This window comes from Venustampulla echinocandica, assembly GCF_003357145.1.
Source record: "Venustampulla echinocandica strain BP 5553 chromosome Unknown scaffold_0, whole genome shotgun sequence".
NCBI classification, from domain to species: Eukaryota; Fungi; Ascomycota; class Leotiomycetes; order Helotiales; family Pleuroascaceae; genus Venustampulla; species Venustampulla echinocandica.
The window spans coordinates 265,904-278,446 of record NW_022474205.1 but is presented as its reverse complement, the minus strand read 5'-3'; the positions used below and the strand labels follow the sequence as shown (position 1 = coordinate 278,446).

General features: G+C 47.8%; 5 protein-coding genes across 5 annotated transcripts; 3 read left to right on the top strand and 2 right to left on the bottom strand.

Annotated features, from left to right (window-relative positions):
- Positions 1-189: 189 nt before the first annotated feature.
- BP5553_00077 (uncharacterized protein) lies at positions 190-960 on the bottom strand (the record flags this gene model as incomplete). The annotated part of the gene is made up of 3 exons (XM_032008700.1): positions 190-463; positions 519-730; positions 790-960. The coding sequence occupies 3 exons, from the start codon at positions 958-960 to the stop codon at positions 190-192; spliced, it is 657 nt and encodes a 218-aa protein (XP_031872754.1).
- A 2,242-nt stretch (positions 961-3,202) lies between these two features.
- Positions 3,203-4,330, bottom strand: BP5553_00076 (NAD(P)-binding protein; the record flags this gene model as incomplete). Its single annotated transcript, XM_032008699.1, has 1 exon — positions 3,203-4,330. One exon carries the CDS (start codon positions 4,328-4,330, stop codon positions 3,203-3,205), a length of 1,128 nt encoding a protein of 375 aa, XP_031872753.1.
- Positions 4,331-4,816: 486 nt separating this feature from the next.
- Positions 4,817-6,961, top strand: BP5553_00075 (Cytochrome P450; the record flags this gene model as incomplete). The annotated part of the gene is made up of 11 exons (XM_032008698.1): positions 4,817-4,951; positions 5,016-5,114; positions 5,171-5,293; positions 5,346-5,532; positions 5,582-5,677; positions 5,735-5,831; positions 5,884-6,010; positions 6,057-6,176; positions 6,239-6,404; positions 6,462-6,732; positions 6,790-6,961. 11 exons carry the CDS (start codon positions 4,817-4,819, stop codon positions 6,959-6,961), a joined length of 1,593 nt encoding a protein of 530 aa, XP_031872752.1.
- Positions 6,962-7,916: 955 nt separating this feature from the next.
- BP5553_00074 (Uncharacterized protein) lies at positions 7,917-9,467 on the top strand (the record flags this gene model as incomplete). Its single annotated transcript, XM_032008697.1, has 7 exons — positions 7,917-8,136; positions 8,187-8,206; positions 8,268-8,304; positions 8,360-8,433; positions 8,487-8,869; positions 8,924-9,019; positions 9,083-9,467. The coding sequence occupies 7 exons, from the start codon at positions 7,917-7,919 to the stop codon at positions 9,465-9,467; spliced, it is 1,215 nt and encodes a 404-aa protein (XP_031872751.1).
- Positions 9,468-10,048: 581 nt separating this feature from the next.
- On the top strand, positions 10,049-11,468 carry BP5553_00073 (MFS general substrate transporter; the record flags this gene model as incomplete). Its single annotated transcript, XM_032008696.1, has 4 exons — positions 10,049-10,194; positions 10,265-10,662; positions 10,732-10,790; positions 10,851-11,468. 4 exons carry the CDS (start codon positions 10,049-10,051, stop codon positions 11,466-11,468), a joined length of 1,221 nt encoding a protein of 406 aa, XP_031872750.1.
- Positions 11,469-12,543: the final 1,075 nt, after the last annotated feature.

Sequence of the window (12,543 nt, the reverse complement as noted above, 5' to 3'; positions counted from 1 at the left end):
AGAAATTGGCAAGGGAAAATGGGCTTGAAGTAAATAGGCTTGATTGTATAAGCATAGGTGCCTTTTACTATTTTCATATCCCTCATAGAATCATTTAACCCTAATGACCTATCATCTAGCAACCCAGCCATCCATCCATCCATCCAGCCACCCATTTGTCCACCCATCCGATCTTTCTTTTGTGGCGATCTATTGGGCAGCCTTGATCTTCTTGGTGAAGAAGGCAACAGCCTCTGGGACTTTGCGAACATAGTCCAAGTGAGGAGCTAGGATGGTAAGAGTACCGGAACAGACCAGGTCGCCGACGTTGCAGATGACCAGGACCTTGTCCTTGGGGAAGTTGGGGATCTGGCCACGGTCTTGGAGGTTCTGGGTGTCACCGTAAGTGACGGCAGCGGCGATCTTGTCCTTGACGTTTTGTGGGAGATCCTCAATGGCGCGATGGGTAAGGGCGGCTCCCTGACTGTAATGGCATTAGCAATCTGTAGAAGTAGAATGAGGGCAAGAAAACAGCATACCTGTAACCACCACCGACGAGGATGGAATCTGGGCACTTGGAGGCAGCGCTGATGAACAAATCCTTCATCTTCTTGATGCCAGCGAGATCAGCTCCACCTGGAAGGAAGTTGGTGGAGAGCGCGGCGGAATAGTCGATTCCCTCCACAGCAACGTTGCCACCGCCGAAGGCCTTTTTGATTCCCTCTCCAGTTGGTGGTCCAACGGTGCTTCCCTATAGCGCCAATGGTTAGTCTGAAAGCTGTCTTGTGCTGGGTCGTCAAGAACACATACCATGTTTCCGATTTCAGTGGATCCTCTGGCGAAAAAGAAGATAATGGGCTTGCAGCCACCCTTGGTGAATTCATTGGCAGTGATTCCGACATTGGTGCTTTGGCGACCCTCGAGAGGAGAAGCAGTGGCAAAGGTAGCCAACAATGGCAGGAGGATTTGAGAAGTCTTCATGATGAATATTTAAGAATCGAAGTGATTTGCAGCGGTGCTTGAGCAAAGAGGAGTATGAACGAGTTCAGGAAGACCGGATGATGATTGTGAGGATGATTGTGAGGATGGCTGTGAGGATAATACTTTATGGCGGATGGAATGAGGACTTATATACTTGAGGGTCCCGGGGATGTAGACAGGAATTGAAATTGTATTCTATCAACATTGAAGCTGTCAGATGTGGGGTGTCTCCAGGAGGCAGTCACACAAAATCCGATGTGCGGCCCAAAGACCCAGAAACGGCTTGTTTTGCGGCGAACTCAAGACTTGGGAAGCTTCCGGCCGTGTAACTGAGGCGGCCAAGAGGTACCATCGAGGCTAGAAAACGCCATTCAGAAAACAATTTACGCTAGGATTCTTGGGCTGAGCTTTCCGCAGATCGGTTTTATAGAAAGAGCCACCGCGATTGGTTAGAAATAGCCTCGGACCATTCTGTGGGGAAGGAGATAAAGGGGGTGGACCAGGACCATCAGGCCCCGAGATCGATGCGATCGAACTCCCGTTACGCCCAGCAGCAAGCTACCGGTGCCAAGAATAATACCAGTAGAACGGCTGATGCCCCGTTTCAGGGGAAAGAATAGTTGCGATTGGCAGACTCTGTATATAGAACAATCTGCTGCTAGAAGAATGCGGGGAATCCTAACATAGCTCTATAACTCTAGAGAAGTATGAGATGCGATTGGCCCCAGAACACCTCGGTATCTACTCTACTTCGTAGGCACCGCGACCTGGGGATAATATTTATACCAGTAATTGGGATAATGTTTATCGCAATGCGGGGTACTTCCCTATCTTAGCGTGCAGGAGATCTTCAGATGACTTCTTTTTTATCCCTGCTGAGCAAAGGACACAACACCACCTCAGAGAGTTCTCCGCAGCAGCATGCATGGCATACCGAGGCCAAAAAACATGGTCTCTGATTCCAAAATAACAGGCAGTACAACGTCCCCCTCACGAAAACCCGATCAGATCTCTGTCTCAACTTGAACTGCCGTCATTGCGTAAGAAGCCATCAAGTGGGAGTTGCGGTGCTTCGAACAACGTTATCCGGAAGCAAAACTTGCGATAAATGCCGATACAACCAAAGACAACAGCTCCATCAAACCCAGTACTCAGGATCCTGATACATCCCACCGCTAGAGGGTGATAGAAGTCTTATGGCACTAAATCCTATCATCAGCGCGAAAATCCCCTCGTGGGAGACAGCTCATCGACAAATTCATCGCCAAAGGTGGGACTGAGAAAGCCGAGAATAGTGAACATAGTCGATATGAGAAGGTAGATAAGCGCATCGAAAACGCCAACATGGCGGCGGTACTTTGCACTGCAACCCAGCTCTGAACGAGTGGATCCCACAGTAAAATCTGTTTTACAATTGACGGTGATGTAGCCGTAGATAGTGCGTTTAGATGGTAGGATTGACTGCAAAGAAGAAGAAGAAGAGGTGAGTAATAGCGGAGGGAGAGATCCAGGACTTGTCCATCCGCACACTCGCCCACTGACTCAATCCTTCGGAACGTTCATGTTGCAATTGTTTGTTTTCGGCGTCGAGGAGGTGGCTGGCATAGCAGAGCGCACATACTAGTATATAGGAATAAGATCAAGGAGTGAGTGGTTGTTGAAATGGTGCCGAAAGCACGCACTTGTGGGTACTAGCCATAACGCGTAGGGGTCTTGTAAGGCTATGATGAGGCGCACTTTGACGGTGTTAAAGGCGCTGAGAAGGTTGTAGCTGAAAAGCTATATTTATCGAAGATATGTCTTGGGGGGATAGTGGGGATAGTGGGGATGGCAGCTTGGTGGACGCGTTTTGTGTTTGTTTTAAAAATTCCACCGAAAGTTCCAAGGTTAACTACGGACTATGATACGGAATACGTCGCTTAGTTCTGCCGAAGTGGCGCCCGTAAAAGGTCAGTAACGTGACTTTTCGGGGTCTTTGCGTACGAGTAGGGCCCCTAATTTATTTCTTGAATTTCAGGGGGCTTTACTGTAAGACCGACGTTCTCTTCTCCTTTTGCTCTACTTTGTATAGCCCGACTGGAGTAGTGCAGACTCTATAACACTGACTTTGATTATATCTACCTAGGTACTTATAGTTACTAACTTACGTACCTTAACAGGCTTCTCTTGGTCAGACTTAATACTATTATATACTTGATCCTACCTGCAACTTCGCTGAAGCACAAAACTCGCTATTTTGCTATCAAGCACTCTTCTTCCCTCGCCTTTCAGCTCTATTCTTCACTGCCCATTCCACGCCTCTTCGAGCCCCTTCCTCCAAGCTTACCTTCGGCTCCCACCGCAACCGCTCCTTTGCCTTTGTAATATCAAACGTCCGATCCAGACTACAATTCTCCATTTGGCTTTTGTTGAACTTCTCTGGCCGCTTCGTTCCCGCGCTCAACGCCCACACGGTCCACTCCGCCATCCATGCCACGAAGAATGCCAGCCACATTGGAACCACGATGATTTTCTCTCGGGGGGTGCGGTCGCCTGCAAGACGCCATACGAGACGCGCGAAGCCCCAGAACTCGATCGGCTCGCCATTCGTGATGAAGAAAGCCTCCCCAGCGACCTTCTGGCCCTGAGGCCCGCCTTCCATCTCGGATGCCTCCTCCTGCTCTGTCTCTCTCACCATCGCCTCGGCGCAGCACACACATGCGTCGGCCACGTTCCCAGCATAGACAAATTCAAACTTACTCTTCCCGTCTCCAAGCTGGATGCGCGCCATGCCTTGCCCCAGAGCTGTCAACAGCCCGGGAATAACCTGAGTGTCCCTCTCGCCGATAATCCCAGAGGGCCTGAGCACGGCCGTCCGCAATTGCGGAGGGTGGTTCGCGGTAAGGACCATGGTGTCGGCGGTGGCCTTGGCCGCGGAATATGGATCATGATGCGAGGCGGGATCAATCAGTGTTGCGGTGGACTCGGTGAGGAGGGAGAAGGGTGCGCCGGTCACGATAGAGCTGCTCGAGATGTAAATGTAGTCTTTGACGGAGGGACACTCAGCCGCGCAGGCGAGCGAGAGGCGGGTGCCCGCGATGGTAGTGGCCGCGGAGGCCTGCCCACCTGCCTTAGCCAGCGGAGACGCAGCGTTAATGATGATAGTTGGGCGGAGGGTGGAAAGGATCGCCTCGAAGGCAGACTGCTTGGAGATATCGCCCGCGTGATAGTTGGCGCCGTCGACGAGGTTACGGGTGGGCGAGCGACTCACCACAGACACCGTTGGACGTGAAGGGTGCTCGAGCAAGGCGTGCACAATGTGTGAGCCGAGGAATCCACAGCCCCCAATTACGAGTACATGGGGCAGTGTCGGCGAAGCTACGCCTGCCATATTATCTCTGGAAGAATTGGTATACGAAGTATGTGCAGGAGTAGGATCAGAATGGTGGCAAGAAAATGGTGCTTGCAAAGTTGCACTCTCCAATCGCCCATGTTATGTTATATATGTTCAGAGGCAGCCGCCGGAGCCCACGGCGTTGTATGCAAGCTGAATATCAATACCACGTTGTGCAAGAGCAAGGCAATAGCCGGAGACATTGGGATGTATTCTGCCGGAAGGCTTAGCATGGAGCAAGGTACCTAGGTCCAACAACTCGGTATGCAATTGATTAATTAGTACCTAGGTACTCTAGCTACCCTGTTTGAGTACCGTACGTACATTTTGATTGGATAAGTGAAATCGAATCAGTTGATCCGGGAGCAGATAAAGTATAAAGCGCCATTGGAATATTTAATCCCATTTCTATGTCGCTCATATTTCTACCCCTTCTTTTTGCAACGAAATTAAAGGTTGTCTTACATATTCCTTATAGCAAGAATGACTTCTATAGACTGGAGTGCCGTTCAGGATGTCTGCTTCAGCAATGGCGGCGTTATCCTCGGTATTGCCTTCTGTGCTGTACTTTTGGGCATCTGGATTCACAGAAATATTCCTGACTTTCCTAAAGCTCCTGTATGTTGTATGTCTCACTTACTCTGTGCCACAAATCTCATGGCAATACTAACTCACAGCCTAGAACGATCTGGATATCACAACCGATCTCTCGCTCGCCACCCGCTGGATTCAGAGCAAGAAATGGCTTCTCAGAGGGCGGGCTATGTTGATTGATGCACATGTAGGTCCCTATGGGACTCTTCCAACATGCAGACGATAATACTGATATCTGCGAAGGTGCCTGGGAAGACGTATATGCTCCCAACGCCAAAGAATTACTGTGTGTTCATTTCCGCCGAAAATAACATCAAAGAATTTGCCTCGTCGTCAAACTTCTCCCTACACCAAGCTTATGATGATGTACGTTCTGGGTGTGGCTTTGAATATTGTTCTGGCCCTGACTTCTTTGAAGCTCTTCTCGTATAGATACAACAAACTCTGGCACGACGAGGGCGAGTCCGTACACATGACCCAAATCTACTACTTTCGAGTCTTGCGGGAGGGCTTGACAACGAAGTTACCAGTATTGTACCCTTATATGCATGAAACACTAGTCAAGGGAGTTGCCGATCATCTTGCACGCAAGAAAGCGGTAGACGGTGAGTTTAGCATGTAGCAAGGACTTAGGAACACCAGGACTAACATTAGTCAATCGCCAAGGGTGGAAACAAATTCATCACTACCCGTTCCTAGAGTATATCACAGTCTCGGTGATTGGCCCCATATTCTGGGGCGAGTCGCTGTGTAAGGTGGCCCTCTTGCCTTTGATTGTAGCAGCGGCTAATATGTGCTTCTCATTAGGGGCTAATCCAGAATTCCAAGATGCTGCACGCAGATTTCCTGCACAATATTTCGCCTTTGGAGAAATTGTGCAGCATGTACCGACTTTTGCAGTGCCGTAAGTGACTGTAATAGAATTGCCGTCTTTGAATCTCCGCTGATATGAACAGACTTGTAAAATTCGCCGTCACGAAGGGCAACAAATATCGCAACATTCTGATTAAACACTTGCTACCTATTGTTAGCGAGCAGATGGCTGAGGCAAGAAACACGCCTAAGAGTGAAGAGAATCTCCCAGTATGAACCGTTTACCCCGAAGATAGGACTTTTTCTTACATATTAGTTTATCAACTTTATCCAATACACGGTACTTATGACCCAGGGCAAACCGTACTGGACCCAGGAAAGGATAATACTCCTGCTGGAAAGTCTTTGGCGGGCTGGTGGTCACTCGGTTCCTATGGTAAGTAGCTGCCAGAGTTGATGCAGGTTTTTTTCGAAAGTTGATCTCTAATACTAAGTTAGACGCTTACACATATCATGAACTCTTTGTGCCAATACCCGGAGTATATGGAGCCCATACGGGAAGAACTTGACCAGCAGCCGCAGATGAATTTCAGCGTTCTCGAGAGCCTTCCGTTATTGAATAGCTTCATAAAGGAAGTCATCCGAACAAAGCCATTGGACAGCGGTGAGATATCCCAGTAAACTTACATATGATCTAATGCTGACATGGCCGATTCGCAAGCCTCGACCCGCCGCAAAGCTCTCAAGACACACACATTCAAAGATGGACCGCACGTTCCTGCGGGAAATCTGGTGTGCATTCCGTCCTACGGCATCATGAATGACGCCGCCCTTTACCCAAATCCGGAAGTTTTCAACGGCTTCCGCTTTACAACCCGGCCAACTTCCGATAACCAAGAAAGTATCAAGGGGAAACAAGGGGAAACAACAAGGAGCAAAGTCACGGATGTGGATCTAAGCTTCCCATTTTGGGGTTATGGAAAAGAGGCATGGTACGTATAGCACAGTCACGCTCTATGGAAGTGTCCATCACTGATATACCTGTTCAGTCCCGGTCGTTTCTTTGCATCGTTCGAGATGAAATCGGTGATAGCCCTTTTGGTTAGCCGATACGATTTCAAGCTGGCGAATGCAGACAAGCCTACAACCTGGCTATGGCGTACATTTACATTGCCCCGTAAGGATACTGTGCTCTTAATACGTGAACGTTCTGAACATTAGGGTAGCGCAGACATGTTAGGAGTGGATTTACAATGTAACAGAGTTATAGAGTGTGGTGTTGTAAATTTTTCTTTAGGTTGGTGACGAGTTTTGTACCTTGCTTTTTGAGCTCCAATGAAGTAATTATGACATATCTAAATATAACTAAAGCCTTCTTGTTCTGTTACTATTTTCAACATCTAACCAGATATCTTGATGTACACCAACTGAGTGGTTCTCTTTACCTGGAACATAGAGTAATGGGTTGGGAACTAGGTTCCCACTCCTAGGGGCCCGGAGCGCTGGCTCCGAGGAATCCTTATGTAGGTAACTTTGTAACTCAACTATTGCTATAGACTGCACTAGGATCCAGCATCGCAATCTTTTCTTTCTTGTATAGCTAGCCTATATGCACACATTTCTCAATCAGGAGTTTTACGAAATTGCATATATCACTTCATAGATTGTGTAGCCGTTCTATCCCAAAGTATGAGTTGATCGTCGACTCTCGGGTAGCTCGGCGATGACTTCTAAATAACACATACGCGCTGAAGCGGCGTGGTTGAGTGACCACACCACGAGAGTCGAAGTGCATTTTGGAGCAATGATTTATCCAAACAATGAGGACCACTTAATTGGTGAGAATTTATCATGAGCCATGTTTTACATATATCCGCGAACGCCTTACAACTCTCCAGGCCAGCTGAAAACCCCGGTATGTCTAACACGCCGCACACCTACAGCAATTTATCCAGTCCACACTAAAGTGCTCATGTACATCGCCCTCCATCAACAATGTCAATATGTTTTATACCCAGCGGCGCAGCAGAAGCATCCTGCAATTGCGGTTCGTATGGGTGCTGAAGATAATGCCCAGCAGTTGCCAGCCCTAGGCAGTGGGCTCTAATACCAAGTTCGCCTCAAGGCCGTTACAAAATTATTTCTTCGCAGTTCTTGAATTGTAAATGCAAAGATTATGCCTTCGCTGAACATTGACCCAAGCCTGTTGCCGTTGCTGGTCGACCTCCCGGCTGGGACGCCTCCGAAGGGAGTCGAGGCCAACTTCGAAAACCCTTTTACTTTGGCTCCTCTCGTTCACTCGATTGGTTCCATCTTTGTATTTATCATGCTTTGCTTTGTTACGGCGCGGTTTTACTACAAGATATTTCTTATTCGACGCTATACATGGGATGATTGTGAGTCTATTCACTGCTTTATTTGTTTCCAGGACTAACTCTCCTCAAAGTGACCTGTCTAATAGCAACGGTATGTGGCCCACATTTTAGTGTGTCGAAATAACTCCAAGATGTTAATATAATGAATATAGCTAGGCACAATCGAACAGCTGATCACGGCCAGTATAAGTGAATATGGAATCTACTTAGCCTTCACTGCGGTTCGTTAACCAAAATACTACAGTCTCTAAAGCCGGAGCCGGCACTCATCAGTGGGATCTGAAAATAGGTCAGATAATTACCAACGACTTCTTAATTGTCAGTCCGCTCTGAAGGCCTGCCTGTGTTCAAAATTAATTCCCATCATCTAGGGGGGCGCCGCCTTCGTCGTATCAACATTGCCAACCATGATGTTTGCAAAGCTCACATTCTTCATATTCTACCTCCAGATATTTCGACCACGGCCAGCCCTCGCGCGCTGGATCTGGGCTGGCGCACTGGTCTCCACAGGCTTCTATATTGCCACTTCGATAGTGCAATTTTACTACCTGATACCCGGAGCTGGGCAAACATGGATCAGCAAGATCGATCTGAATCCAAACAGCCCGTCGGCCACAGTGGGAATAGTTACTGCGTGCTTTGGCATGGCAAGCGATTTCTATTTATTCTTTTTGGCTGCAGCGGGAATATGGCAGCTACAAATGCAGAAAGAACGCAAGCTGGGAATCATTGGTGTATTTGCAACCGGGCTGTTGTAAGTTTTTGCTTCCTCTGTCGGATATCCTAAACGCTAACTCTGTTCCTATAGAGCCTGTATAGTTAGTATCGTGGCTCTTATTTACCGGCTCCAGTCGAAAAACGGTTTGGATGGAACCTACCAGTTATTGCGCCCCATCTTGCTCATGTAAGTGGTGCCACGCGGTCCTTACCTAGGCACGTTGCCAAAGACGCTAACTCTCTAATTTAGCATTATTGAACTCGCCGTCGGCGTCTCCTGCTCCTGCATGCCCTCGGTTGGGAACTTGACCAAACGCTATTCTAAACAATTCTCTGGTCTCACGTCTTATTTCTCACTACTTCGAAGTCGAACATACCGTCGAGGTAGTTCCCGCGATGAGAGAAGTCAGCCGGAGGAATACAGCGGCCTGCGTGGTACAGGGGACAGCAATATTCATGTGGACCAGTCAGCGCAATACTCCAAGCTCGAGGGAGGGGAGCTTATGCAGTTGCAACCTGTCGTGACTTCAGGCAATCGGAGTAGGAAATGGGAAATGGAGGCGGCTGTGATCAATGTGCAACAGGACGTCCTCCAGACTCGGGAGCCTCGACCCGTTCATGACTCTAGAAAATGAGGTAACTCGTTGAGGTTTGATAGGGGTTAAGTAGGCGTGCGACTTTCATGTTTAGACTTTACGTAGATATACAGTCATATACTTTGTTGCTCACTCGCAATTGGGAGCATCACATTGGCCTAGCCATAGTCGCTGTAGGTGTGAACAGGGCAGACTTTAGCCTTTCTACTCTATATACCGCTATGTTGGTGTGATAGGGTGTTGTAGGCTGTGATTTTGCAGGAGAGCGACAACACTGTACATAATCGTAGCACCATGGTAAAAAGGGACAAGTACTCCGTACATATCTGAAGAATCCTGGCGCTAATATGCCTGTAGGCCATGCTTGCAAAACACCAACATACAGCCTGTGCTGACATGCACGCAATATCAGACACTGCACATCGGTTGTTCCGCAGCATACCTTCGTACGTATACATTTCCAACTTATCCAGAGATGGACTACGAAGTACTCGGCATTGTATCTTCTATGGCGAGCTGGCGCCCCAATGATCTACCGCCTACTGGTAATGCTTTACTTCAATTATACGTTCCTTAGCCACGCCGCGTAAGGGCAAAATCATCGCGGGTACCTGGACAATATGAGCGACCGGGAGAAGGCCTCAGGAGCGGAGGATGTGGACAGCGTCGACTTTAACGGGCTCGATGACCCAGCACGAGCTCAGAATTGGAATCCATTCAAGAAATGGATGATGATAGCGGTACTTGCGCTCATGACCTTCATATCGTAGGTATTCCGCACCTCCTATTCATATTGGCTTTCATCAGTCGTTCTAATTCAGTCATATATTTCACAGCACCTTAGCCTCCACCATGTTCGCGCCTAGTGTTCCATCAGTCATGATGGAATTTCGGTCGAAGAGCTCGACTCTGGCCACTTTCGTGGTGTCGGTATATGTACTGGGGAACGCCGCCGGCCCTCTCATTCTCGCGCCGCTATCAGAGGTTTATGGGCGGGCGCCCGTCTACCATGCCACGAACTTCATCTACGTCGTTTGTACGGCAGCATGTGCTCTCAGTGTAGATCTGCCTATGCTGATTGTGTTTCGATTCCTCGCCGGCGCGATGGGCTCGGCAGTCTTGTCTCTGGGTGGAGGCACTATCACTGACCTCTTCGTTGCTGAGGAGCGCGGAAGGGCGATGGCTGTGTGGTCGCTGGGCCCTCTGCTGGGTCCCGTCGTAGGACCAGTTGCAGGTTGGTTTTCTCGATGATTTGCCTCTACTGTAATACTGTTAGTATGGAGACGACGTTGACGACGAATAGGGGGCTTTATCGCTGATGCAAAAGGCTGGCGATGGATTTTTTGGATTCTCACTATTGCAGTATGTATTCAAGCATTTCAGACCTGCGGTGCAAAGCTCAGGGACTAAAATCCAGTCCAGTCCGGTGTAGTGACAATAGCCTACTACTTCTTCGTGCCAGAAAGCTACTCGCCCGCCATCCTGGAGAAAAAAGCGTCGCATCTGCGCAAGACAGAGAATCCAAATCTTCGATCTAAGCTCGCGTCTCCTCTCCCCCCTGGCTTGACACTTTACAGAGCTGTTATCCGCCCGTCCCAGATGCTGCTGTTCTCCCCAATCGTTACCCTACTCTCGGTGTTTATCGCCGTTGTCTACGGCCAACTATACCTCCTCTACACGACTATCACCTTCGTCTTTGAAGCCCAATATCACTTCGCTCACCGTGTCACAGGTCTCGCCTTCCTTGGTCTAGGCGTTGGTATGCTCCTCGGAGCCGGAGTATTTGGCGCTGTATCAGACCGTACACTGAAATCCAAGGCGAGAGTAAACGAGGGTGGTGAACTGAAGCCTGAGTACCGCCTTCCGGTCATGGTGTATGGTGCCATTCTCATCCCTATCGGTCTATTTATATACGGATGGACAGCAGAGAAAAAATCCATGTGGATTATCCCTATTATCGGAACGGGCTTTGTTGGCGCAGGCATGATGGCTACCTTTGTGAGTTCCAGGTCAAATTCATCCAGCTTTGATCGCGCATGACGAATAGAAGCCCACTAATTGAATTACAGATACCTACACAAGCGTACCTTATAGATGCCTTTCCATTGTACTCAGCCTCTGCGGTGGCGGCAAACACTGTTCTTCGGTCTATCGCTGGAGCGTTCTTACCACTTGCAGGCCCGCCTATGTACGCTTCCCTAGGACTCGGCTGGGGTAATTCTTTACTGGGATTCATTGCTATATCATTAATCCCATTTCCCCTTTTTTTAATTATATATGGGGAGCGTATTAGAAAACCTATTTCCACATTGAGTAACTCACTCATGGAGGTTCGTCCCTAGTGGATTATTTTATATATTTGGTTGGTGTACAGAAAATATCAGAATATAACAAACTTTTGTATAGATAAAGTACTTGGATAATATTTTTTTCCGTAAGGGTGCGCGTACCATGTTGTGTGTTGATTCTAGCTACCTAGAAATAAAGGTGTAATTTAAAGTACAAGTGTAAAACTATACGATAGGCAGCTCAACAGAGTGTTTTAGACAAGTAGAGTGGTAGACTTATACCACGACATCCACGACAACGACCCCATGCGAGTATAAAAACTGTTCATTAAGCTCGGGCTAGAACTGCTGTGTGATAAACTACATCTTAGTTTAGAAAGGGACTCCAGAGGAAAAGTAAATGTTATTGTTATTCTGATTATAAGTAACAAAAAAGCCAAAATAATAACTATAAGTAAGGTAGATATAGTAAGAGTAAGAGTAACTTAATATATAAATACGAACGATTAATCTAGTTATAAGAATATATACCTCGTAGGCGGTTATATATAACGAGCTTAGACTAAGCGTTAGTTATACTGCTATAGCTAGTATGGCGGATCGAAACTAGTATAAGGTTGTAGAAACTCTGTAAAACTAATACTAAGATAGAATTATTCGGAAAATCCAACATAGCCTTGTATTAACTTCACTTATACTATTAACAAGCAGGTCTCCTGCTACAATTGCTCAGATTGTATATCGCAGTGTCGATGCACACCTCCTTGATCAGAGCGCCCAACTTGATCGACTTTGTGAATGACATAGCGGGGGAATTATTGGAAGCT